This window comes from Zosterops lateralis (genome assembly GCF_965231275.1).
Source record: "Zosterops lateralis genome assembly, chromosome: 1".
In the NCBI taxonomy this organism is placed as follows: Eukaryota; Metazoa; Chordata; class Aves; order Passeriformes; family Zosteropidae; genus Zosterops; species Zosterops lateralis.
In genome coordinates this window covers 59,103,809-59,131,296 of record NC_139762.1, presented here as the reverse complement: position 1 = coordinate 59,131,296, position 27,488 = coordinate 59,103,809, and the positions used below count along the sequence as shown (strand labels likewise).

Here is a 27,488-nt window from a genome sequence, read left to right as displayed (position 1 = left end):
GTTTTCCCGGTCTGTTTCAGCTTTCCTGACCATAGTGTTTGAACCTAGCACATGTCTCCTGCATGGAGATAAATTTTTTGGTAGACACTTGATTCCATGTAGAGTAACTCCTGGAAAAAAGTAGTATTGTTTTCAAGAGAGAGAGTACTGCATTAAAATAGTTCTAACAAACTTGTAAAAGTTCATTAAAAAATGTATATGTAGAAGTCTGGTAAAATAAAGTCACAAATTTATTTTAATACCTCCGCTGCTGTAGATATCTCAAAAGCTGAGAGATTTGACAAAAGAGTTTTTTGTTTTTTTTTGTTTTTAATTGTAGAGATGATACTCTGGAGAGAGCAGGTCCCAGTGGCTGATCAGTTCCACTGCTGTCAAGCATACTCTCATGCCAAGGTTTTTTATCATAAACCAATTTTGGTAGTTTGTCCTTAAATCCAGTACATAATAATTTACTGATGTGGACATTGCAAAGACTATCCACCACTACAGTTGTGCAATGCAAGCAGTAGGGAAATAGAAAATAATTTTAAAATTCTTTCAATCTTTTGTGGAGAAGCTTTAATTCTTTGCAAGGTAATGTGTGTTGCACAGTTGCTACATCCAGTATTTTTCAGGCCAGTGTTACATTGTTCTGGTGCTTGCCCATCAGCTCGTTTCTCCAGCCTGTCGAGGTCCCCCTGGACATTTCCCGTTTCATAGATCAGTGTTTTAAATTCCACTTACAAAACTATTTTAAAATGTTATATATACTCAGGCATAAAATACTAGTTGCAAACATGTTTATGTTTTTCACAATTGTAGCAAAAAGAGTAATCTCCCTTGCATTAGAATTTGTAGTTAAGAGTTTTCAGGATTTTTTACTTGTAATTACTTTCACAACAATGATATAAGTAAAATGTGGGAATAAACCAGGAAAATAATTTTTATTTTTAGGCTTTGTAGCAATTCATTTCTGTAGCAGTATAACTCTCAGATGTGATTTTTATTTTAAATGCGAACCATTTAACTGGCATTAAAACTGCAATGCAAGTACAGGCTTAAATAATGATGCATACAAGTTGATTTTCTGTTGGAAGGAGCTGTGAGTTAACCAGTAAAGGCATAGTCCAGAGTATACCATTTTTAACAAAGTCTGCTCATTAAAGAAGTTCTTTTGAAAATGATGAGTTCTTAAGCATTTCTATACAAAAAGAGAGCGTTGTGCCACCAAATACATTTTACTTGTTTAAAATATTTAGTTTTGTAGGTCTTGAAAAGCAAATATTAGTAAAACATTTATGTCAAGGAATGAAACTCCAAACTCACAGTAAGGAAGAATATCATAAAGGTGATGCTAGTACTATCTATTTATTCTGGACAGTTAGGAGTAAATGTTCTACAAATAACTTAATTGTCTGGGCCCCAGCCTGTTCTGGAACTTCCAATATTTGAAAATCAAACCGGAGGAGAAAATGTCAGTTTGGAATTCTGTTGTGCAGCTGATGTCACTTTTTATTTCTTCATAAAACCAGCTACTGCAGAATAATAAGGCTGAAGGAGTTGCATTTGTCACACATTCTGGAATTTTCTATTATGCTTAGGAAACAAGTGTTGTAAAACCTACCTGTCTGGAAAGTAAAATGCTTTGAAAATCTATTGCTATAGAGAATGATAAATGACTAGAGTTAAGTTTTGCACATACGGCCAGATAAAAGTTTATCTTCAGGGCATGAGTAGCTGCCAACAATCTGTCCAAACTACTTTAATCTGTTTCTCTGCTTCAGTTCCTATTCTGTTTTTAGCATTTGATTTAACTCAGGCTTGAAATGTTTTGGTATCTGCTTTAAGCCACCGAGTACTAGTGATTTGATGTGATCAGCTACTTGTTTAAGATGTAGTCAGATAGTATGAATGTTATGTGGTAGAAGGAGGTGGTCTCAGCAGGCATTAGGCTTACACAGTAAAATATTATTAGAAGACACGATAATATATACAATTCCCTAATTATTTTCATTTATTTTCTCTGCATACTTGTCTGACAACTACAGTCCATGTGTTTCATTAGAATTGCAGCAAAAGAAGCATTAAGAAAGAAATATTTTAATTTTTTTTCTGTATTTAAAAAAATTACTAGTAGGAGCTGAGAAAATTGATGTGTAAGGAGACTGTGTATTATCTTAGGCATAAATTAGCCTGTTCCTATTTGCCAGTGATAATGCATTTTCCCAGAAATTTGAGGGGATTTGATGGCTTGGCTTGAGTAGCAGTCTGAATGTGCTGAAATCCCAAACAGTTCTCCCATTTTGGGAAACAATGTAGAGATACTCAAGCTGAGAATCATGAAAGCAGATCCCAGAGGCAGGGCAAGTCAGGCAAAAAAATATGTATATATTGAGAACTGATAGACTTGTTGGTATGTTGTCAAAGGATTTGAAAATAAAAAAACAAAATTATTCTTGCAAAAGTAGGGTTAAAGAATTCCTTGTGTAGAAATTTATAATACATTGTCTGTAAAGTATCTTTAAAGTCTGGTGTTAAATCTTCATAGCTGGGTCTGTTGTTTCTTCCCAGTTACCAAACAGTAAAGGAAAATTTGCTTTTTCTCTGCTAAACTGTAGCTAAAAATTTATCCTTTTGTTTTTCATATGCCTGTTGTAGCCTGATGGCTTTGTCTACTCTTTTGACTTGTACTTTTCTGTGTTTAAGCTTTATGAGATTCCAAAGCTTTTATTACTGCTCCCCCTAATTTAGTTAATGGAATGTCCTTCAAGTTGATTATTATCGCTGCTGCTAAAATCTTGGAGGTAAAACATGTTTTCAGTGCATACTGGTATATTTGGCCATATGCGTTTCTCAGCCTCTGTGAACTCTGCTTTCATCAAAAGAGAAAATGCTCCTTAAGTCTTCCATAAGCACTCTCCTTTGAGATGTATATGTATTTTTTGTATTACTAGTCTTTAGAAATACCTGAGTGCATTAGGGAGGTTGACGAGGACAGTAAGTTCTGCTGTGCTGCCACAGTTCTCAAATCATGGAGTTGTTTCATTAGTATTCGTATTTTATCTGAAAAGTGAGAATTGTTTTCAGTGTTCTAAGCATCATCTATGGCAGACTTTTTGATTTAGTCATTACTCTGAAGATGTAAATAATGCACACCATCTTTTTCTTGTATCACTGGGTGTCTGCAAAAAGAGATTGCTAGTATGCATCAGAATAATGGAGCAGAGTGGTGCATCAAATCCTATTAAATGGAAAAGATTAATGTTTTTGAGTATCTTTCTGGATATTTCAAAATAATATAAATCAGTAAGCTAACACTTGAGAATGTGAATATAAATGTAGATTTTTTTTTTTAACTTGGAACATTGTTTGCTATATCTGAAAATTCCATAACGTTTTAATAGAGATAAAAATTCCTAAAGCGTACTGAATCAATACAGCAATTCAAAAAAGATGCAATGTGATCAAGCTTGGATTAAAAAACGTCTGAGTTCTTGTCAATAAGGAACTGTGATGAGTTTAGGGGTATCATATTGACTGTGTATTAATACATGGTATCCTATAAGACCATCAGCTGATTGTTTAGAATGTAAATGAAACTGTTCATGGATCCAGTGACTGATGGCTTAAATTCCAATTAATCAATTGCTTCATTGGTTTCTTAATTCAGATCAAATATCTCAAGTACACACAGTTCTCCCCTCATCTTAAGAGAAATTAATGCTTTTAAACTAATTTAATCAGTCTTCTATAAATGTGCATCCTCTGGAATGGCAATGTAGCTTAAATGTTTAGGATGTTTCAGGTGTCCTGCGGTTTTGTTCCTCCTTAGAAGCCATCATAATTGAAAGCTTCTCATTAGAGTAGTAAATGAAACTCTGTACTCCGATATGTCATCTTAGTGCTGCTATTCACCTTGTCAGCAGTTTAAAATTTTCATGTACATAGTCACTTAAGTAATATAAATGATTTAAAAATTAAGTTGTTTGTAAATGAGCTGGTGTTAAGTGTGCAAAGTCAAAAGTCTGTTTTTCTTTTGCTGGGTACGTTCTAGTAACTCATCTCCTTCAATGTTTTTCACTTAAAGCAGGAAGGCTGGTAATATTGCCAGAAAATATAAAGCTGTTTATGACACTGCAGTTCCACGTGCCCTGTTTCTCACTGACCCATCAATTAATTCATCAACACTTGACACAAGCTCTTCACTCTGACACTTATACCAGTTGATCTTAATTTGATTGCTGTTAAAACCTTCCTTTCCTGACAACTGTTGTCAATTATACAAAATAAAATCAAGTATTCATAAGTAGGCTGTAATAGGATATAGGCAGGCAGATTTAATAATTCAGTTTTGCTGAGGCTTGAAAGGCATTAGTTGTAGCTGTTGTTCTCATTTGTAAAAAATTCATTGGATACAGCTCTGGAGAGAGAAGGCAGACATAATTTTATTTATTTAGATTTGACAGAGAAGAACCCAGACATGTAGTAATGGTTTAGCATTAACTCTGTTTAGGAATAACTGACAGGAATTCTTATCAGTTACGTATTATAGAAAGTAAATGTAGTTTACTTTTAAGATTATTAATTTTGGGGTTTTTTTCTAATTTAAGTGCACACATTCTAGGGTTGCTTTTTGACAATATCTATAATGGAGTGTGGAATTCAACCCTGCATTTATGCAGAAAAAACAATACCTTTTCAAGAGTGGGATGCCTGGTCTTTATTATGCTTCTAAAATATGCATGTTCCTGTACATCTGCTATATACAACTAAGTTATAGCTGCTTCCCTTTGATGCATCTGCTTTACAGTATAACGTTAAAATGTGTGCTTATGGCATATTTGAGTTATACCTATACATTTATTTTATTGCTTATTGGCAAGTTGACTTTTTAAGCTTTCTCATCGTTGAAAAAAATTTGCAAGCAGAAATCTGTTAACTTTAATGTTTTTTGAGAGGACAGTTAAATACAGTTTTCAGAACTTCTGTGTTGATTCACTTCTTCTGCACTATTCTTTGCTGTGTACACTGATGTTTGTAACAACTACTGTGGGTTGACTGGTAAGGCTCTCTAGATTTGAAATCTAAAAATATAAATATTTTAAAAAAATAATTTCACTTGTAAAATGCTGATTAAATAGGTGTAGTCAAAGACAAGATCTGCTCTAAGTTACTGCTCAAAGCAAGAGCAGAAAAAGTGAAGCATAGAAGTGGGGAACTCCTTTTATAATGTGTCATTTACTTTTTAATGTGTCATTCACTTTTTAATGCTAGGCAGAATAAGTTACTCCTATCAGGGTTTTTTTGCCTGAATTAAGAATCCTCTTGCATCTTATCTCCTGACTTAGAATTTCTTGCTCAGACCCTTCTTCCAGGCCAGGAGTTGGGAAATGAAAATTAAATTTGGATACAGGACAAGTTGGATAGTTTAGTTTAGTTTGTTATGTCAAGAAAACAATCTTAATTTTTCATGTTGGTATTAATCTAGAAATATGGCCAGTCCTGGCAAGCAAGTATTAACAAATTTTAGCTTTATATATTAGCATATTTTAGCTTAAAGTATTAGCATATTTTCCAGCCTTCACTTTGTAAAAGCAAAACAGTAGACTTCATGATCAAGAAGGAAGTAGGGAGGAAGCTCTGTCTTTTTGTCATGCCAGTCTACCTAAACTTTTTGCTTGCCATTTTCAGAGTCTGATTTGCATGTAATTTCCATGAGTCAATGCATGCATTTTGAGGTGTTTGGATTCAATTATGCAGTCTAGGATTATTCAAGAGTATTACTGCCTAACAAAGAACATTAGGTCATACTTTTATAACTGGTAGGATATTCTGTGTCTGTCTGGTTATTTAAGGGCACTATTAGGCTACAAAGAAAAGTATACAACAGAACAGTCTTTGCCTAAAGCATCTCTGAACGAAAAATGTCTGTGATGTGCAGGAATGTATGTAATCTAACACAGGAGATGCTACAAATAACACACCATTTTGATTCTGCAGCAAACTAAATCAACTTCTCTAGGGCAGTTGAGATTTTCTTTCCATACATATTTCAAATATTAAATCTCAGTGTAATTAAGATAACATGATTCTTTTTTTCATTACAGCTTTCCATTAAAATCAGGTGATGCAATTTTACACTGAATAAATTATTTTCCTTTTGTGAAGTAATTGCTCTTAGTCTGTCAATACCGCTATTTTGGGTTTCTTGTGTTAAGTACACTTTCTATAAAATTACTTGTTAAACAGGCTGAATATTAAGCTAATTGTTTTAAGGAAAAATTATCCATCTTTCTGCTTAATAGAAATAACAACATTTCCAAATCAAATAAAATAGGAACAAATAATTTAATAATTACACAGCAAATTTTCTTTTCTGAGTGACTGTCTTAATAAATCCTGGAAGCTAGAATACATTTAAGAAAATATGTAACATACCAAGTAACAGCTTGATTTCAGAAGCTTATTTTTAAAACTGTATTTAATATTTTGTAGTATGTATATAAAAATAAAATGGAAGTGCTTGATAGTAGCACAAGTTCATGTACATTACTATAATTTCAGGAATTTAAAGATATCCACATATAAAGAAATTATTACATAAAATATGATTACCAAGTTTGGTAGTATAAAAAAACTAGATTAGGCTATCTGGTGATGATGCATAGTATTAATTAAAAGAAAGCTTATGATATAAATGTGTTTTACTTTGTTAAGAATCTTCTCTTTCTGGTTTGGGGAAGAACTATTTTCCTTTTTTTATTTTTTTTTCCTGCACATTTTTTAAGGTGAAAATATAACCAGCTTTTTCAAAGGATTACCTATATTTAGTTTGAGAATTTTTGTTTAGGGCCCTTTTCTTCAGAAATCCTAGAGACAGGCAGGTGACTGATGCATGTGCACATGTACACCGTTCCCAGGAGCATTTGATGTGTACATGTCCTTTAGGTGTGTTCTAGTTGAAGCCTTAAGTCCAGCACACACTAAGTAGAATTGTTCCTGTTGACTCTGTAATAACAACACCTTTGTTTAAGAAATCTAGGCCAGGATTAGTGCCCTAGATTAGTGCCACCATAGATGAGCTTTTTTTATCTCTATTTCAAAACACCATAAAAGCTACACAAGTAAACATTATTTTTTTTCAGTATTCTATTAGCACACAAAATAGCTTTAAAAATATATTTTTATCCATAATATCTCAGCAAACATAAGTAAGAAGTCTGTTAATAATTACCAATGTATAATTATCAATGTATCCTTATAATGTGGAATTACATAGTTATTTCAAGTTCTTAAAATTATTTTCATCCTTTGTACTGAGGTGCGGTTTTTCCATGGAAAAGCAACCTTATGATAAATTCTGGACAGGATGCAGCTAAACCATCAGCTAAACCATGAGCTATTGTTAAACCATCAAAACAGAATTGTAGTCCCGGGACTTTTCTAAGCATTCAAGTTTCAAAGTTTCAACTGAAACGGTTTCAAAAATCAGTTTGTTGCTATTTGGGCAGCAACTTGCATGCACTTGTTCTACATTGATTTCTGTCTGTCTTCAACTGATTAGGCTAAATGAATATTACATACTTGTAAATTAGTTTAAATGTGCTCATGAAGTTTGCACCTCTTTTGATAAATGATTAAGCTATTTAGGTGCACTGTAATTTCCTTGAATCAACCTTAAATCCTAATTCAGATAATCCCAAAATTTTCACTTAAATGACAAAAATAAGTCAGATGTTCACAATGTACAACTCTGTCTATTAATTTTGAACAACTGTATAGTTATGGGAAATGAACATCTGAATGTTTCATTGCGTAAAGTAAAAGCTTTAATTTTGTGCATTCTCCTTTACATGTAGCCTTATGAAAAATTCTCCTGTTCAGTGTGTAACTAAATTTTTCTCTTTTAGTTTTTTCTTTTTGTAAACAGCTACTTTTGATTGGTAAATACTTTAAATACATAAATGGCATTTCCTTTAATGCCTCCTTTTTAAAAGCAGCATAAACTTTTAAAAATTACATTCTTTGTGTGCTGTAAAATAATTGTCAGGTTCAAAATTTATTTCTGTATTCAGAAGGGGTAGCAACTCTTGACATCTATAGATGATTTGGGGATTTTTTTTTTTCTAGCAAGTCATATTCAGGTTAGAAATGTAACCATCTAAAGCATTCTTCCCAAGTATGTAACACAATTTTTACAACTTTTTTGTGTGAGTTTTTTGGTTTTAATTTTTCAGTTGGGGGAGGAAGGTGCAATGCTTCCAAGCATTTTAAAATGGAAAAATGAAAATGTGGGGTTTTTTTCAAAAGACTTTGATTTTTAGAAGTTCAATGTACTGCTGACTCAAATACTGCCCAAAGGTAAAGTACATGTGACTTTCACACAATACACAGTGGGGAATATTAAGTTTTACAAAAATTCAAGGTTTTTGGTAGGATTAAAGAGTTGTTTTTATACTTTGTAGTTACATATTCAATCTTCCACATTTATAGCTTAGTTAAGCCAGGTTACCTTAGAGAATAGTTAAAATTACCTAGTCAAATATACTACAATATTTGAGGGGAGAAGAGGATTGTATTGCTTCGGTTTTGCTTTTGTGATCACTATTGAAAGCTGACTTGGCAGAAAGCAATCCCTTTTTCTGGATAAAAGGGAAACAGGCTATGAGATAAGTTATTGATGAAATTAACTGCTGAAGTGAAGAGGAAATGCAGCTGGCCAATACATGTCATAGTGTGAGCTCTATTAAATGAATATATGTGCAGTCAACCATTCACAGCAGCCACACTGGTCTTGAACTGCATTGATCTATAGTATAATTCTAAATGAAATTGATGCAAGAGAGCAACCATTGACAGCAAGGGTAAAGAGAACCATGAAATGTCTTGTATAGGGAAAGTATGATGGAGAGGAGGCTCATCTATGCCATGGACAGAAAGTGCAGTGATACCATGGTGTTTCTAGGTGTTCTTAGGTACTTCACACTTCATTATAATGCAATGGATGTCACTGACTCCTCAAAAAGTGCTTTATAGTATTTTATTCTTAGAAGGAAATCCATGAAGAATTCTGTTAAGAATTTAAAGCCAGCTTTTCAAGAACTTCAGACGCAGCTTTGCAAGCTTGCATCTCTGAGCTTTGGGTGAAATTGTGATAATGTTTTCTGAGAGCTGTGTATATTAACATTTAAAGATTTGTTTATTTACAATGTACTTAATATAAATAGAGCTGCTACATGAAAGTTTGTAAGATTCTTTCTAATCTGTTATGCAAAAACACTACTTTTTCGTCAGGTACGATTTCAGGTGGCTTCTCTCTCAAGCATGTCCTTTCAGGCAGATAGCTTATCAAACTGCTTAATTTGCAGGCTTTGATGAGTAAAACTTATTAGACTTTACTTACACCAGGGTCCACCTGTCCTATAGAAACATCTCTCTAAATTTATGTTCACTGGTAGGTACCCTTTCTTGGCATACTGCCTTGAAACATTCTAGCAGACTCTCTTTTTGTCTGTAATAAGACTCAAATCTGGATAAACTCCTTTGCAGTATTTCCTTCCACTTAATTGCTACCACATTGCTTCTAGGGGTAAAACTACTCTGTTAGTTTTTTATTGGATTGGTTGAAATACAGACGGAAATATGTGTGTGTTAATATACATGTCTGTTTGTTAAAATTTACAAATAACTTGTAAAATCTACTCTTTGCATACCCATAGCACCCAGTAACAATAGTGTATACATTTGTTTAGCTGTAGTATAAAGGAAATTGTAATTGCTACTTCAGGAATATTTAAGGCTTCTCTAGTGTAGTGATTGTGCAGAGTGTTGCTAAAATTTTACCATTTTAAAAGGCTTCAAGCTTGATGGAATGGGAGTTAATTTTGTAGGTTTTAATAGATTTGCAATGTTTGTGTGTGGTCTTTTTTTTTTTTGAATCTTATATTAGTAATGTATATAATACTCCAGACTTGATGATATCCATCAAACTAGTTATGGGGGTGAGGGTGGGCTCTGCAGTGGTCTCAGTTTTCAGTTTCTTCAATACTGGTCTTCTGTCTGTACAGCACACTGATTCTCTTCAGTGTATGTCAGTGTGTATCTTGAGTTTCCCTCATATCTTAAGTACTTTGCATGTGTTGACAGGTTTCTTTAGTCTTGGATCACTGATAGTTGCAGATGATTCAAAAATACTTCTTTTAAGTATAATACATTTAGATCCACATTGTTCTGAATGCTGTCCATGTTAAGGACTTATTTAATTTTTTTTTTCAGAGAAGCCAGAAGACAATAAGCAATGAAAGTTTGTGATGTCATACCAGCACAAACACAGTATTCTGTTGTGTTGGAATTGTACAAGTGACAGAATTGCGTGAAGAAATAAAATTAAACCTTTTTCAGCTCCAGTTGAAGTTGTATTTCTTGATGATAATGTTTGAAAATCTCTCTAGAAACTTTGAAGAAACTTGTAAAGTAGGAGTTGCCTCCATTTATAAACAGACATTGTTAATTTTATTGGAAAAAATGGTACAGCTGTATAATATCTAAAGCCTTCCTGGAAGAGAGCATACAGACACTCCAAAATACAAATCCTTTTGTATGTTGCATATTTATTTTAAAATGGTTGTAAATTGTGTTGTTTTCACTCTTCTATGTTTTAACCCAAACTGAATTTTTGAAATTAAAATAATAGTTTGATGTCTCTTTGTAACTTCAAGGTTCATGTTTCATTCGAACTGACCAGCTGGATGGAGAAACAGACTGGAAACTGAAGGTTGCTGTCAGTTGCACACAAAGATTGCCAGCTTTGGGGGTAAGCATTCTGACTGCTTTTATCTTCTATGTGTGCATTTATATCTATTATCCAAAAGATTGCTACTGTTACTATAAGTGTTGAAAAATACCTGTTACTGGAACCTTAGTTTATACAATAAATAAGAGACAGGTATTTATTGTATAAAATAAATATACAATAATTGGATGCTGAACAAGAAGTTGGTTACACAATTATTCCTGGTTTTGCATTGAGAATAAACTGAGTCAGAACTGGATTTATATCTTTCAGCCTAGTTGAAACCATCTCATTGTTGTCCGCACAGAGATTCACTCTCTCCAGAAGCAAGTCACAGTTACAGTGTTTTCAACCACTAGTGTTAGACTGCAACTGCAAATTATTCTTGTCTCAGAAATCATTGCTTTAATTACTTCCTGGTGAGCTTGGGAGACAATAGTCTGCTCCTGGAAAGTGAAGTGCTTTTTGTTGTCAACATTCTTTCTGGTCTGACTAGGTGTCATGTGCAGGTTCTTGCAAGCAGGGCTCTCTAAGAGTGGGTATTTTTTGAGTGCATACATGTGTTGCGTCACGAGTAAATCTAAAATCATGAAGAGGGACACAGGAGAGAGTGTGTGTGTGTGTGTGTGTGTGTGTGTGTGTATGCACATCCAAAATACAGACATACTTGCAAAAGCAAATGTAAAATTGTATAAACATCTCCTTTACAGGAAGCCGAATTGTTTCCCTTGTACTGGGAAAGCTTTCTGTTATATCGGTTGGCTTGGTATTAGGAGACCTCTTTTAAAAACATACTCAAGTTACAAGCTCATGGAAATTTACCTCTACAGAATTTCTGGTGTTTTGACACTAGATCTTTTAGGTGTTTTATTAAAGGCAAATATACGTTAAGAAGACTGTGTATATTCCATCTCAATAGCAAAAGTATTGGATTATCTGCCGGATCTTAGCAGGACTTCTGCAGTACTCTTCCAGAAATAAATTTGCAGCCATAGTCATGCTAGCAAAAAGGAGAGGTTTTCTCCTGTGTTCATATTCTCTGAATACTGGCTTCACAAGTGACAGGAGAAGGAAGAAGTAGTTATGTTGCAATTGCACTTTAGAGGATTTAAAACAAGGTTTGGAACCGAAGTTGGTCATGCTAGAGAGAGATGCCAAGTCAGGCTTCAAGTCGTGAGTTCTGGTGCAAGAACAGACTTTAACAAATATTCTGTAACCTACAGTTGAATTTAGTATTTGTAATAATGCTTCTCCTGTGGTTTTTAACATTTAATCAAGGCTTTCTCTTGTTTTCTCATTAAGGGAAAATCATATCCAAATTTGGGATACATGCAATGTGTTTTACTAAAATACAGTCAACTTTTTATCTTGCTCTATTTTTTAATTTTATTTAACTTTTCCAACAGTTACTCCTGTGTTCAACTTAGTTGTTATGTTTTTGTCTTTTTTTTTGTTTTGTTTGAAACCCCACTGGCTGCAGTTGCAAATACTGTGTAAAGCACTGCTTCAGAATTTTAGTTGTTGATTATAATTTTGATATTCTGAGCTTAGAAGTTTTCATGTCTGAGGCTGATGAAATCTGGATTAAGTTACAATGCAAAGGCTTCTCTGCATTATCCTTTGGAAAAAGAAAAAAAGCCTTTTGCATTAACCTTTTTTTTCCCCTAAAAAATCCAAATCCACATTTAAAGTTTTTCCCTTCATGTTAGGAAGAAAACATGGAATTACCTTTCTAGCTTTCATGTTAGGTGGGGCATGAAATTTTTGTATTGTAATTTTTATATTATGTTCTTTGTTAAAAAAAAAAATCAATCAATAGACTTGAAAAATAAAGCATTAGGCATCTATGGAGATAATGCAGATTTATGGTTAAATCTGTGCAGTATGATTTGGAGAACTAAATTATTGTACTTTTTTAGACTAGTAAATCAGAAGTGGTTGAAGTTGGGATGTCTGCATTTGAGTGGTTGGACATGCAGCCTCATCTTCTTGCAGATGTGAATGTGGTTATTTTGGGTGTGAGGAGAGGGAAGGCAAGATATTGCCAAGAAATTATTTGTGCATCTTGGAAACAATGTAGAGAGGTCAACTGTACAATATAGTAACAATTTCTTCCTTAGTTGTTTCCACTTAGGGCTATTAACCTCTGTCTAACTGATCGGGGCTTCTTACAGGATCATTATACTCTCCCTCTTGAGCTGTAGGTGATAACCTCAGTTGTATTGTAAGTGTGGTTCATCAGGAGCTACTTCCACTTAACACACCTTTCCTGGCTACCAGCAGCCTATGAAAGTCACAAGCTTTCATAGATGTGCCTCTGCCCTTTCTCACACCGCTCAGTTTTTGGTGCTTACCAGGTGCTAGACAAGGCTTGGTCTGCGTAAGCTGACATTTCATCGTGAAGTAACTGACGCTGGGTGTAATCCTCCAACTAAACTAAAATCCTTCCAATGGGGTTTGGTCAAGCCACATATACTTGGTGGTTCTTCATTGAGCTCATTTTAAATTGCTGCTCCCAGCAAGTCTTAGACTGTTTGCAATGCTCATGTCATATATCTGCTTTGCTCCTAGGCCCCATCTGTCTATGACTTGCTTTGGTGGAGTAGTAGCCTAATGCACCCAACTTTAAATGGTTTTTAAGGGATTCTCATATCTGTCACAAAAAATGATGCTCAGTACCCATCGCAGAATACTATTTCCATTCCTGTGGAAAAGTACATTGGTAATTCTTAGATTTCTGAAAAGACACTTGTACCTTTACTCAAATGACAGTGATATGCAGGAGTATCAGTCATGTAAAGAAGTTCTGTGGAAACTCAAGAGATTGGTATGGAGGTGTAATCAAGAAGTGAATATCAAACTAACAAAAAATAGCATTATAAAATTATTTTGCTGCTAGCATAGTTATCGTGCTTTGTAATAGAGTCATGAGCTATATTTGTATGTTGGCCCTACAGGAATTAAAAATGCAGTGTCCAGAATTATTTCTCTGTAGTTACAGAGTTGGGTTCCTTTCCTGTACAAGATGCCAGGCGGATGGTGCGGCAGCCGGTCCAGCTGCTGTGTGCAGCAGTGCAGCCTGAGCGCCGGTGTGTGCCTGGAGAGGCCGTGTGGTGCTCAGGGCTCCCGCCGTGCCCGCTCCCGCCGCGTCCCAGCCCTCCGGCTCGCTCTGGGAGTTCGGCATGGCCTCACAGTCCTTGGCTCCCAAGGTTAAATTCCTATGGGCATGTGATGAGGCGGCACCCTGCTGCTTCTCCCAGGCAGAGCCCATGCCAACCAGCGCAGCGGGGTGCAGTCCCTGCGGCTCTGCCCTTTCTGCCCCTGGGCTGACGTTTTGGGGTGTTACCGGATAGATCATGTTATTCCAGCCAGCCTCTGCCCGCAGTGGCCTCCAGATTCTCATCACACATCCCTGCCACAGTGCCTTCTCCACGTGTTTGTGATGTATTTTCAAAGCTGAGACTTACAGTTCATACTGTAATAACTATAATTATAATAAAATATAAATATTAATAATAAAAAAAATAATCTATGCAAGTTGAGCATAAAATAGGTGATGAACAATAGCTCTTGTGTTGGATAGAATAAATTCTCCGTAATTGTCACTCATTTTGATTTCTTTAGTTATAAATACATAGTCATTAAGGTTGGAAAAGACCTCTAAGATTGTTGAATCCAGTGAACAGCTCCATTGTGTTCACCACTAAACTGTGTACCCAAGTGCCACATCCACATGCTTTTCGAACAATTCCAGGGATGGTGATTCCACCACTTCCCCGGACAGTCTGTTCCGATGCCTGATCAGCCTTTCTGTGAAGAAATTTTTTCTAAGATCTAATCTAAACCTCCCCTGGAAGTAGCCATTTCCTCTGCTCCTGTCACTTGTTACCTCAGAGAAGAGACCAACCCCAGCCTTGCTACAACCTCCTTTCAGGTAGCAGAGTGAGTATCTTGTGTTGGCATGAGCTATCAGCCGTGTCACCAGAGCAGCACTGTAATCCTACCCACTGTGACACCCAGAACAAACAAACCTGCAGACCTTCAGAGCTTTTCTTAAAGAGCAGATGATACCACCAAGACGATCAGTACAGATTTTGTTGTCTTTCTAAAGCACTTAATGTGATCAGAGAATTAAAATTTCAGCAAGTCACTTAATGATGGCTGAGGAGCAAATATGGTAACACCTAGATTAGATTTCTTGCAGTTTCATAGTTATAGGTGGGACAATTCTGACAATACACGAGTTCTGAGGCATTCTTCTCTAGCTTGTGTGATCAGCTGTATTTATTAACAGCAGTGAGGTCACTGTAATTTTCAATAAATGGTGACTTGCTGATTTATATCAGAAGATCCATACAGCAGTAAACAATACCATTTACATTTAATTAGTTTTATTGAACCAAAGGGTAATTTTATTTGCAATGAACTACATGTTATGATTAAGAATGTATTTTAATGATCTCTAAGTAAGGTGAACAAATGTTGCCCTTGACCTAATAGAGGAGATTTTTCTATGTTATTGATAACTGTGGTGATTTTTAAATTGTGAAATGCAAAGGAGAACATTTTCATTATTGTACCATCACAAAGTCATTTTCTGACTTGCAGTGAAGAAGAGTTAAATGCATTCTTCTCAATTATTATTTTTAAGTAGGAGATAATTAAATGCATATCAATTTTTTAAGAAAGACTAATCTACTGTTATGTAACAATTTTCTTTTTTTGAGATTCAAGTCTTTCGTGTAGTTTTTTTAATCTACAGCTGTTAAAGTCCCCACCCAAATGTGGGGTTTTTTTGTCTTGAGTAAGAAAATAACTGAGGTCATTTGCCCTTTCTGCATCCTAAAAGTGATGTAATTTTAGATGTAGAATAATGTTTCCATTGAAGATATCAGTAGAACTGTTTGGCTTCAGTGGATCAGCAGTTCAGCATATTAGTATGAAAATAAGTCTTTACTGAAGCTGTTTCACAAATCCCCAATTAGTTAAATCATTATTAAAAAAGTAGGTGCCTTATCTAAAAAGCATAGAATCAAATCCTTTTTTAAAGGTAATTTCCCTTTCTCCTGTTTTTATATAAGGGAAAGCTATGACATAACCTAACAAGATATTTTTTTCTTGCCCAGTGAGCAGAAATTATGTTTACATGTACTGTTGCTTACAAATCTTGATGTAAGATTTGTTGAATCTTACTTGTTGAAATCACCCTCACGATTTCTTTCAAGACATTGAGAGCAGAAATGCACAGCTTCCATACTGGAAAAGCAGCACTTGGTGAAGAAACATCTTTGTATTACAGTAATTTAGGAAATTTTTCTTCTGTAACTGTATCATTCTTCAATTTTTTCTTTCTTTCTATAGTAAACTCGTATTATAAAACCAACGTATTTTATTGGCCTGACAATAGTGTCTAGCTGGAGTACAGAACACTTGGCTATAGAAAATAAGAATCTTTAATGCTTTTCTTTACCTTAATAATGAAAAAAATACTTCAAAAATCTACAAAGCACAAGTAGCATGCTTTTATAACCTTCTGCTACTCATGAATGAAATGCCAATAGGGTAATACCCTAGATTTCCCCCAGAGCATAGTTTTTTTTAATTTTACAAAAAACCACTATGCACTTCTGGAATACTATGCCAGTTCTAGCTTGTGGCATTTCAGAGTAATGCCAATAATGTGCAGATCTCAGTTTTTCACAAAGATAAGTAGGTTTGTTTTGTAGTTGAAATTCAGAAAGGGAAAAAAGGAAAACACAAATTTAGGTGTTAAATCAGAAATACAAAAGGGGAACTAAAACATAAAAAGACACCAAAGGAGTATGGTAGATAGAAATTTTTACATTTGAAATGTAACAAAGGAGAAGATCACAGTAGAAGAAAAGAGAAAGATTAGAAACAAGGAAAATGTATTACTGTACAAATGCCAATTCACTTAAAAAAGGTGGATATTTCTACTTTATTTTAATTTTGCTTCCCACTTAGACGTTCTTTGAAAAGAGAGAAGTTGACGCATTTCACTAGCAGTTTTTATTGTGTATATGAGCGTGTGTGTGGTATTAGTTTTCTTCTGTGATATCCACTACTGAGAGACTCTTTATTTTTCTTTGCATAATAAAGCACATAATAGCTTAGATTAGCTAAATTGTAGGTGATAACAGATTGGACAGAAGTGAATGATGAAGATATAGGACACCACATGTGTATTAGTTTCATATGAATTATTTCTCGTGAACCCGTTGAAAGTAGGTTGGAAGAACAAGGATGCAATGAATGAACTTCATGTGACAGACTTCAATAAATGTCTAGTGGTTTAAGATAAAGATAAGTTGTGAGATTCAGTGTTCAGATTTCATTCATGTTTTTAAAAGCATATGAAATATAAAGCGTGTGTGTTTTTTGCAAGCTATGAGAGATTTCTTGTCTGCAGAATATAAGCAGATTCATTATTTAAAGAAATATACTTATAATATATATTATATTTATTATATATATTCTATATATATCATTATTTATAGAAATTTATTTATACATTTTTAAACTGAAGTCAAACATATTTCATAAATGTACATTAGATTTTAAGAAAACATTCATTTTGATAAGGAAAAGCAAAAACATACTGATATTCATCAACCATTGTATCGGAGAAACTAAAGGATATAAATACGTTGGGCTTTAAGACATTAACATGGGCAGACAATTGCACCTTCAGTTAATTTTTGTACTATTCAAATTTTGAAACATAATTGCATTCAAAATTATGGGGAAAATATAATGGCCTACTTTTAAAAGTAGCATTTGAGCCAAGGTTACATGCCCATGAAAGAGGCTGTAAAATTAATTCTGCTTTGGAAGGAAGCACATTCTAGCTGGCTTGAACAAGATATTGTACCCATGTAATTTGGTCCCCAGAGATGGTGTTTGATTAGCCTTTTGCAAGATACATCTAGTAATAAGGGATGGAGATAACCCAAATAATTAGATGCTACATAGAGTGGGAAGGTATCAAACCTTGCGTTTGATGAGAGGTTAGAATTGTTAGATCGACTGAGACTTGGTATCAGGCATCTGCTCCTCTCCACAGTAGAAATTGGATTGTTGTGTATCCATGCATGAATGCTGAACTCCTTTTGAAATCCCTTTGCTGCTGTTGGTCCTGACCATCTAAAGAGCACCAAAAGTGTCCTTTTGTGATTGAAAAATTCCTTTGTGTCAGGGTTTTAGTCTGTAGTATTTTTTCTGTAGAGGGTGCATGTTTTAGAACAATTATTTGATGAAATGTTTCAGAATTCTAAGGTGAACTCTCTGGGCCTCTAGAGACAGCTCTTAAGATCTAACATACATGAGATTGATCAGATTTTTTTGTCTTTTCTTTATACTATACTGCCATCTCTTTATAGAGGCTGCTAGTGTACTGTCTTAGAAGTTTCCTATTCTTCTTAGTTTTAGGGTAGGAAGATTCATGGATTGTTTGCTGTCATGAGTAGTGGTACTACATATATTAGACCAAATTTTATCAGACTAGTTTTGATGTATCCCTGAATTTGAACATTTGAGTAAACCTGTTGATGTAGTCAGGCTTTCCTGAAGCTGATAGGGTTTTCTCGTGGGGTTTTCATAGAGATGTTACAGCACCTTGAATCCATTTCATTGTTTCCTCTTGTGCTCAGTTGGCTTTGTCCATACTGGAAAAGTATTTTTTCCCAGTTTCATTAAAAAAACCCAACCAACAAACAAACCAACCCTTCTTCCTCCTTCACTTTATTTTGAAAAGTACAAATATCTTGAAAATATTTTAAGATTACACTATTAATAATTAAAATAGGACTGTTAAAAGAAAATAAACTAGATAAAAATCTAACTCATATTGTAAATGTAAAATAGTTTAGTGTTTGAACTATCAACACATTTAGGATATCAACTTGAAACTGATTCCTCTGTAGCAAGATGTACTGGAAAAAAACACCATGTTTCTTAGTTGCATAAAAGTTGTGTGAGCTTAGTTTGGGGTGAGTTGATGGGGATCATAAACTGGAATCTTTACCAGGTCTTCAAAATGCATGATTATATTTAAGTTTAAGTAATAGTAAGTATATTATTCTGTTTTGCAGGATCTCTTTTCAATCAATGCTTATGTTTATGCTCAGAAGCCACAGCTGGATATCCACAGTTTTGAGGGTACCTTCACACGGGTAAGTAGTCCATGTTCTACTTCCCTCTTAAATACCTCAGTCCTACAGGTAGTGTCTACATTGTATCAGATCTTTCCTTGGCTTTACAGCAGTATTTTTTTCCTATCTTTCTGCCATGGCCATACGTCATATAAAAGATACTCTGTTTAAACATGTATTGCAGAAAACTAATGCATAAGAAATATCTGAAAAAATCAGAATTGGAGAGTTGAATATTTGTTGGTTGACATCACTTTAACCTTTTAATGTGAAGCTCTTTGTGAACAGTATACTTTGTTTCCAGGCATCTGACCTATTGTTCATATATGTCAAAAACAGACAAGATGAATAATAATAGTAGCCTGAGACCACACATCTGCTAGTTCATGTGCTATAAAAGTGTGCCTTGTTTAACAGTATTTCTGCTGTACTCCCAAAGTTCAGTTTTCTCAAAAAGTAAAAATAAAACTAAAAGCTACTTATGGGAGCTTTTTATTGAATCTCTTCTCCAGAGATAACTATATTCAAAACTGATTATGAAAATAACAATGCAATAATATCTATGACTTGTTTCTGTTGTTTTCAAAAGGTGGCCTGCTAAAGTTTAACCTTAAAGCAGTGTCCTAATAGGTAGTAACTCCTTTTTTTTTTTTTTTTTTTGTAATAGATTTACAGTTTTGTAGCAGTACGTTAGTAGATATAGTGATTGTTCTGTTAATTTTAGCCAAACTCAGTGGTGTTAGACTCATTCCTCGTGATGGTTTGTTTCTAAAATAATTTGAGAGAATTAACTGCTGGGGAGGTAAAGAGAAGGGTTTTTTACCCGTGACTCAAATTGGTAATAGATTTTGTTCTGTAATTGGGATTCCAGTTCACAATTGTAAATACACTGATGAATGAGATATTGCAGTTGCTGGCTCTTGAAGACCAATTTATACCCCTTACAAAGTCCATACTGCCTACAAAGTAAATGTCATTTGTTCACACCTTCTAAAGCAGTAAGCAACAGTGTTTATTTAAACCTTGTATTGACCAATTGTCCAAATGAAACTTCTATTTACAGCTGTAAATTCATATTATTCCTCTCAGTGGCTAAGTGTATACTTTCCTACATAATATATTGAACTCTTTGGAATCTTTTTAACAACTCTGGTATAAGTAATTGAGACATTGGGAAATCATCACAGTTATTCGTGTTGTGGTTTCTGTTTGTACACATCAAAAGAGCTGTATGATTCAAACATCCTAATATGTGTAAAAATCTGGTACATTTTATGCTTTCAGGATTGCATATATGTTTTCTGGGGTGCTTCAGTAGCAAGGATAGTTTGAACTTCTGTGTAAAGTATCTGAGGGCATTGACCTCAAATTTCGTTCACAGTGAATCACACTAGAGATTTTTCAAAGGTTGGTTTTTGTTAGTGATTTGCCTTCTGTATTGTGAAATGTTGTTTTAGGACACTGGTTTACTGATTTATCTCTCTGCTTTTGCTGTGAGCCTTTGCTTCTTACAATAAATCAGTTCTTGCATCTAATTTCTATTTTATGTTAAAGCAAAAAAAAATTAGTGTGCTTAGTGATGCTAATGCATACATTTTTTCTACTTAAGCATTGATGTTCGAAGAATTCCTGCAAGGGTAGGTTGACAGGGTAATAGCACATTGATTTTTCTTTTTCTTTTTTCCCCCCATTAGGGAGACAGAGTACTAACAATGTAAAAGACAAACTTAGATAATTTCAAAAAGTGTGCATCCATAAAACAAACCAGAAACTTGGGAGCACAGTGCTGGAGTTTTTATGAGCAAGCAACGTCTAAGTACAAATCTGTCCACAAAAAAACCTGAGAGCTGACAGAAGGTATCTTCTGTAGAACACCTGCATGATCATGTCAGGAGGCATAAAAACTTTGCCGTACTCCAGTGGTATCTGCCAGCTTCACAAGAACTTGTTTTCCATTGTTCTCCATAGATCTTGGTGTGATACATGCAGTCAGGGCATGAAAGTGAATGTGTGTCCTTGTATGATCATGTCTGGCCCTTCAGTAATGGCATAAATTAATTCCTCTCCTCCTTTCACCTTTACTAGACAGCCTATCAAAAAACAATAGATGAGCTGAATTAGTGTTCTGTGGAAATGTATGAGATAGATAGGGAGGGGCAGGGCCTCCCTTGGAATGGAGAATTCAAATCCCCTCCCTCCAAATTATTATAATTTAGAAAATTAAAGGGACTTTCAGGTAGAGGTATGGGGATAGGAATAACAGTTCTTTACTAGTAGGTATAACAAGGCAAACAAACAACAACACCTACAGCATTAATAATAAACAGAAACCTCGAGGGGCTTTGTTTCACAAAGCTGGGGCAGTCTTTGTTTCACAAAGCTGGGGTAATCTGATCTCTTGGGACTCCAAGAGCATCAAGCTGGAACGGTGGAAAATCCCAGGCTGGTGGATGAGATACATCAGAAGCTCCATGGTGGTAGCTGGAACGGCAGGCATGTCCTGGCAGGGCAGGGCCACAGAGTAGCAAAAAGCCTCAAAGCAGTGCCAAAGAAGCCATGATGGCAGGACAGGGCTGGCCCTGCAGGGCAGGAGGAGGCAAGCTCAGAATTCCTGGGCACACAAGCAGATGATGGTAAATTTCTCAGGACTTGGTGGTGACAGTGAACTCCTCCACAGCCTGGTCGTTCCATCTCTGATGCCAAAAGAGCAAGAGAGTGAAGCTGCCCCCAGCCCTGTCCTTTACCTGCCCCCAAAACTCATGTTCTCTCCCTTGAGAGAAACTTCCAGAGACCCAAAGAAGTGTAGCCAGGTGCTACAATTCCTCTCCTTTGGCCCCTTGGTTCTGCTTGAGTACCTCTAAGTACCCAGTAGTTAGTTTCCTAGCAACTTATGGAAAAAAATTCTATAAGTAAAAAAGAAACAAATCTAACCCCCAACAGTTTCTCTTCTGTCTGATGTTCTCTGTAGGCTTGATAAATAAGGGAGCTATTTTATCAATGCTGAAAATCTGTAAAAAAGATAATAATATAATAAAAGATAATATACTTCTTAACCCAGCTTTTACCAGTTAGAGCCTAAAGAGTATTCTAGAGCATTACATCAGTGTGTATTGGCATAGCTAATATTATTTAACCTTTGCTTACTTCTCTATAGAATCATGGGAAGTCTCTTTTGCTTTTAACCTTGGCTATTTTTTGTTTAAGATTGTGTTTTTCTTTCACTATTCCCTTAAGAATATTTTCCTTTTATTTCTTCTATATTGCAGCTCTCTGCTGTCCCCATAGTCTGTTCATTTTTTTGGAAATACATCTCTTTTTTAAAATCTTCTAATAGCAATCTTAGAAAATAAATGCCATTGAGTTTGGTTCAACTACTTCAGTAATCTTTCTTTTTTCATACAGGTACAGGACTATATTGTATAATATATAGAATTTTTTATAGCATCTTGTTAAATGCTTTAAAAAGCCCTGCCCTGATGCAAAACTTGGTGCATGTAGCTATATTTATTTATGAGTAGAATCCCTGGCCTGACACTAATTATACAGATGTTTTCTTAGATATGTCTTGCATTTTAGTGGAGAGAATGTTAAGTCATTTTTTTAATTCATGTTTGCTGTTAAAGAATTGACTCTTTTGAAGCAATGGTTGTGTTCACTTCAATCTGGCTTACTTTTATGTTGCCAATGAAGGGAATGGCATTACGTTTTGCAAATCCTTTTGACTCTCCTTCCTTTATGCTGGCAGTAACAACTGTACAGACAGCTTGACTAGGGACCTAATGTTTGTGGAACCTAATCTGACCCTGTCCAAAACACATGCCAGTAAAAGGAACATAGCCAGAAAAATTAACTGTGGGGTTGGGTTGGGGAAGGAGTCTCTTTCAGTGATTCAGGTAAATTAAAGTGTATTCCCCTTTCCTACACAAGTTGATGTAGATTGTTGTACTGCATCCTGTCATGCAGGAACAGAGATAGAAAAGGTAAATAGAAGTGGTACACTGGTTCACTCAAGGGTTAGGTATTTTGTCTCAAAGACCTCTCTTTGTTATTTACAAAAAATTCTTAAAAATTATAGCTTTAAAGCTTTTAAAATGACTCCTTGAAATTTTTCATGATCTTTGGTCAGCTATATTGTGCATTCATGAAGGGACTTCATGAAATTAATTATAAAAGGGCTGAGAATGAGTTGTATTCCATTTTTATTTCACTGATCATCTTTCCTTTCTCTCTGCACATGCAAGAGCTATAGACTAATTCCTAAAAAAATCCCAAAACCTATAGGCAGTTTAAACCTCTATTATCAATGCTGCTCATGGATTAAAAAACTGAGCCTGAATATGAAGCTTGAATATAATACTGAACTGCATTATTCTGGTCATGAACTTAATTCAGAACTCAAAGACCAAGAAACATACAACTGCCAAATGAAATTCAACCCAGCAGACCTTAAGTGGAAACTTTGTCAGCTGGACAAAGAAGCCCTTGTATGTCAAATTTCTGCTATGAGAACAAGTGATGGAGTTCATTTAACCTAAAACATACATTGTTCTGTTAGTGTCAGAAAACTTGCAGAAATTTCTCCTTAACACAGGTCTGATCTCACTGAGGAATTGCAATTCTTGTCCTTCCCTGCTTCATCTATCCCTACCATCTCTCCAGAAGTACAAATAAAAAGAGAGTGAAACAGCCTAACTCATAACCCTTAAATACGCCTTGTATTTTTCATTTGAGTAACTTATGACAAAAGAAAAATTAGAGTAAGTCATCATCTGTTTGAACATGGAAGTGTGGTATTTGGGAAATGGAATGAACTGTAGAAAGCTGAAGATGTTAGGTGAGGGTATAAAGACATGAAAGTACCATAATGAAATAAGCAGGAGATAAGTGGTTGGCTAGACCATTCCGTGGATGAGCATGAGTGGAAAGAGAGCTCATTTGATGTTTCACTATTTTGAATTATCTAAAAGAAGGCATTTCACTAAATCTTGTAGCAATGGTAGACATTGAACAAGTGACTTTTTTGTGACCCTGTTGTCAGCTCTCCAGCATCATTGCAGGGCTTTTGATTTCTTCTTGTAATATGGAAGAGTTTCACAATTCAGTCTTAAAATCTGCTAACTGAAGAATTAGGGAAAACAAAGGATTTACCAGGTTTAGTATCTTGTTCTTGACAATAACCAGAAGCAGAGTGCTGGGAAGCAGAATACAACTAGAATAAGGCCATGGTAGTACCTCCTCAGAAGAGCCATCTGTGTCTTAACTCATGATGTGAGAAATTTCCTGAGTTAAAGCTATTTTCTGTAAGTAACCTACAATGAATTTTCCTTCCCTAAAGGTACCCAGTTCACCCTTGAACCAGTGTAACCTTTTAACATTAAAATGGGAGGAAGTGACACAGGCTAAGTACATATTTAAGAATGATTGCCTGTTATTTTAATTTTGCTGACTTTATTTATGACTTCTTTCTTATTTGGTAAAAATAAGCAGTATCTATCCTCCCCTTTAAGGTGCCTGTTTCATAGATGTCTGTCATATTCCCCATTGGAAGTCAGGTTTATTTAGTCATATCTAGTATGGAAGCTATGTTGACCTCCCTTATTTCTCTTTTTGAACATTTTCCAGTTTTTACTTTTTGTTTGGAATAAGCAAAAGAAATAATCACAGAACCCAAATAATGTGGGAACAATTGTAAATCAAACAGGAATCTAAGCATTAAGATTTAGGAGTATAGCAAATAATTCTTGCAGTACTAATTCCTGAGGTAAGAATCAAAAAATAATTCTCCTTTTTCTTAATTTAAAGCTAATCTTATAGAACGTTGATGATTCTTCACAGAATCACAGAATATTCTGAATTGTAAGGGAACCGCAAGCATCAAGTCCAACTCTTAAGCCCATAATGGGGATTGAAGCCATAACCTTGGCATAATTAACACCATGCCCTAACCAACTGAGTTAATCACAGGATCATCAATATAAATCTTGACTCAAAATATATGATTTTCTTTTTGAGGCTAATTCCATATCCTCCCTCTCTTCCTCTCTGTTGTTGGTTCTCCATGCCTTTTAAACAACAATTTTTCCTCACTTAGGAGAGTAACAATTATAGTTTCCTTGCTATATAGGGATCTCTTGATCTATGCACAAAAACTTCTGTGTTTAGTTGGAGATTTTTCTTTTTTTAGAAACAGAAATTTCTATGCAGCTCATCCTGTGCTTGGTGGTTGTTGCAAAATAGAGATGAAAAAATGGGTGTAGGTTTAGATTATTGACAATAGGTAGAATTTATTATGTACTTTGATAACTAAATCATTTCCCCTTTCTTGGAAAATGTTTAGCGACAATCTGTAATTTGATCAAATACACTTGATTATCCTACCTCCTAAAGTTTCCTTTAGTTGTAAACAGCACATTTCACAGCTGCTAATGAGTAACAAATCTGTACATGCTCCAAATTGATTATGAGAGATTGTCTGTTTACAATCTGCAGATCATTACTGGTTGGGAGGAGAGAGGGGAGACAAAAAAGGGGAAGTTTAAATTGTGGAAGCAGTTTTCTACCAAGGAGTATATATTTTGTAAGCATGTGGTGAGATAATACCAAGCCTGCATTTCATTTTAGAAATCTAAATATTTTTTCCCTGAACTTTATGTAATGTTTATCAGGTGCAAAATGATGATGACTATAACTTACTGTATGAATTATACATGATGTAAGTAGAGTAGGGTGTTAATTTTTGGGAGTTAATGTTCATAACTCACTTTAACTACATGCTATAACATACTATTCTACAGTTTGATACATCTGAGGAAAAGAATATATTACTTTTAAAATAATTTTGATTAGTTATTTTAATATGATTGGATAGAAGTAATATGAACTTTAAACACTATTTTACTTTTTAGAAAGTTATTTGTGTCTGTATATGTGCAATGAATGCTATTACAGAGTGAGTGGTACAAGGATGCAAATATCCTGTGTCAGTTATTCAGATGGTTTGACATGGTTCTTAACTTTTTGTGATGGTGATTTACTTATTAGCTGTTCTTATTTTTAACAGGAAGACAGTGATCCTGCAGTTCATGAAAGCCTAAGCATAGAAAATACATTATGGGCAAGCACTGTTGTTGCTTCAGGTAAGTGCTGCAATACAAAGCTGCTAATGTATCTAAATACTTCCATAGAAGTGCATCCTTATATTTTCAAATGCCATTAATATTTCATATTTTAAAATACTTTTGCCTTCTAGACTATTAAACTGTTGCTTTTCTTTCTTCCCATTGTTTTCATCATGCTGCTCAAAATATTTTCAAACATTTTTAATCCTCCTTAATAGCTTTGGAGGTTTTTTAACTTAAATTCTGATCTTTCAGTAGTGCAGCCCCTTGTAGCCCACTGAAATCACTAACCTTTTTGATTTAATTAAAACTTAAAGTTGTAAGGTGTTTTGTTCAGTGGGTGTTTTTCCCTGCTGAAAAGCAAGGGTGGTTTTGCATTTTTTTAGGAATTTTTCTTTTATGTATTCTCTGTGATTAATATCTTCTATTAGGCAAAGTCTTAATCAGAAAGAATAGATAAGTTATAAAGTTATGTACTTTTATGGGATCTAAATATTAGTACTATTTCATATATGTCCCAGATATTATAAATGAGTACACATTAATACCTAGATGCTGTATTTGGACTTTAGGCCATTGTAAATTTGGAGGTTTTAGAGCAGAAAATTATTTTCTTTAATTTTTGCTCTATGTAAAAAAAATCAAAAGAGCTGTGGTTATTCTTCTGCATGAGGACTGAGAATAAGGAATTGAGAGAGCATGATTTCTGAAGAGAACTAGGATTTAAGATGCGGAATTCGAACAACTGGGAACAGTCCAGAAATGGGAAGAAAGTAAAATTGAGTCTCCAGCTAAATTGTAAAGTTAGTCCCTACTGTGAAGATTTCTTACATCACTGAGAGGCCCACTGGAAGGCTTTGGGGAAGAGATTAATTCTGAGGAGGTAGCAAAGGAGTCTGACTGAGCACTCCTTTCCCGAGTGCTGGAAAGATAGTCATGTTCTTTGATTCTTAGTGTTGTTTGGTTTGACTGTACTGGAAAACTATTCTACCTAAAACTGTCTGGTCAAACTGATGATGCCTAAAATTGTCCTCAGTTAGGTTTTTAACTTAGGTAGCCAAGATCTTTACCTTTGTATAAAAAGATGCTTCTCATGAATTATAAATTTCAATACTGTGTAAACTTGGTTTGAGTTTCCTTTTCCTCAAATCTATGTATGGAGGAAAAATACACTCAAAGAGTATGCATTTGCAAAGTCAGTAATTCTGAATCAGTACATTTGAACTTTAACTGAAAGCTGTTCATGTTTTCATTTCAATGGTTTTGTTTGGAAGTGTAGCTATTGACTGCTTACTCCTGATCTGCTATCTAAATTTGGCACCCATAATAATGGAAACAGTACTCCTTAAAATTTATACCTTAGGATAAATTTGAGGGTTTTACTTCTGCGGGGTCTTGTGAAAGTTTAATTATTTATGAAGGACTTTA

The 27,488-nt window shown here is 34.8% G+C and overlaps 1 protein-coding gene across 4 annotated transcripts in view; it reads left to right on the top strand.

Annotated features, from left to right (window-relative positions):
* Positions 1 to 27,488, top strand: part of ATP9B (ATPase phospholipid transporting 9B (putative)) — a 151,029-nt gene that overhangs the window by 48,707 nt on the left and 74,834 nt on the right. For all 4 annotated transcript variants that reach the window (XM_083856759.1, XM_083856757.1, XM_083856756.1 and 1 more), the window contains exons 8-10: positions 10,698 to 10,792; positions 18,883 to 18,963; positions 26,003 to 26,078. In XM_083856759.1, coding sequence (XP_083712885.1) covers positions 10,698 to 10,792; positions 18,883 to 18,963; positions 26,003 to 26,078 — 252 coding nt within the window. The remainder of the gene's footprint in view (positions 1 to 10,697; positions 10,793 to 18,882; positions 18,964 to 26,002; positions 26,079 to 27,488) is intronic.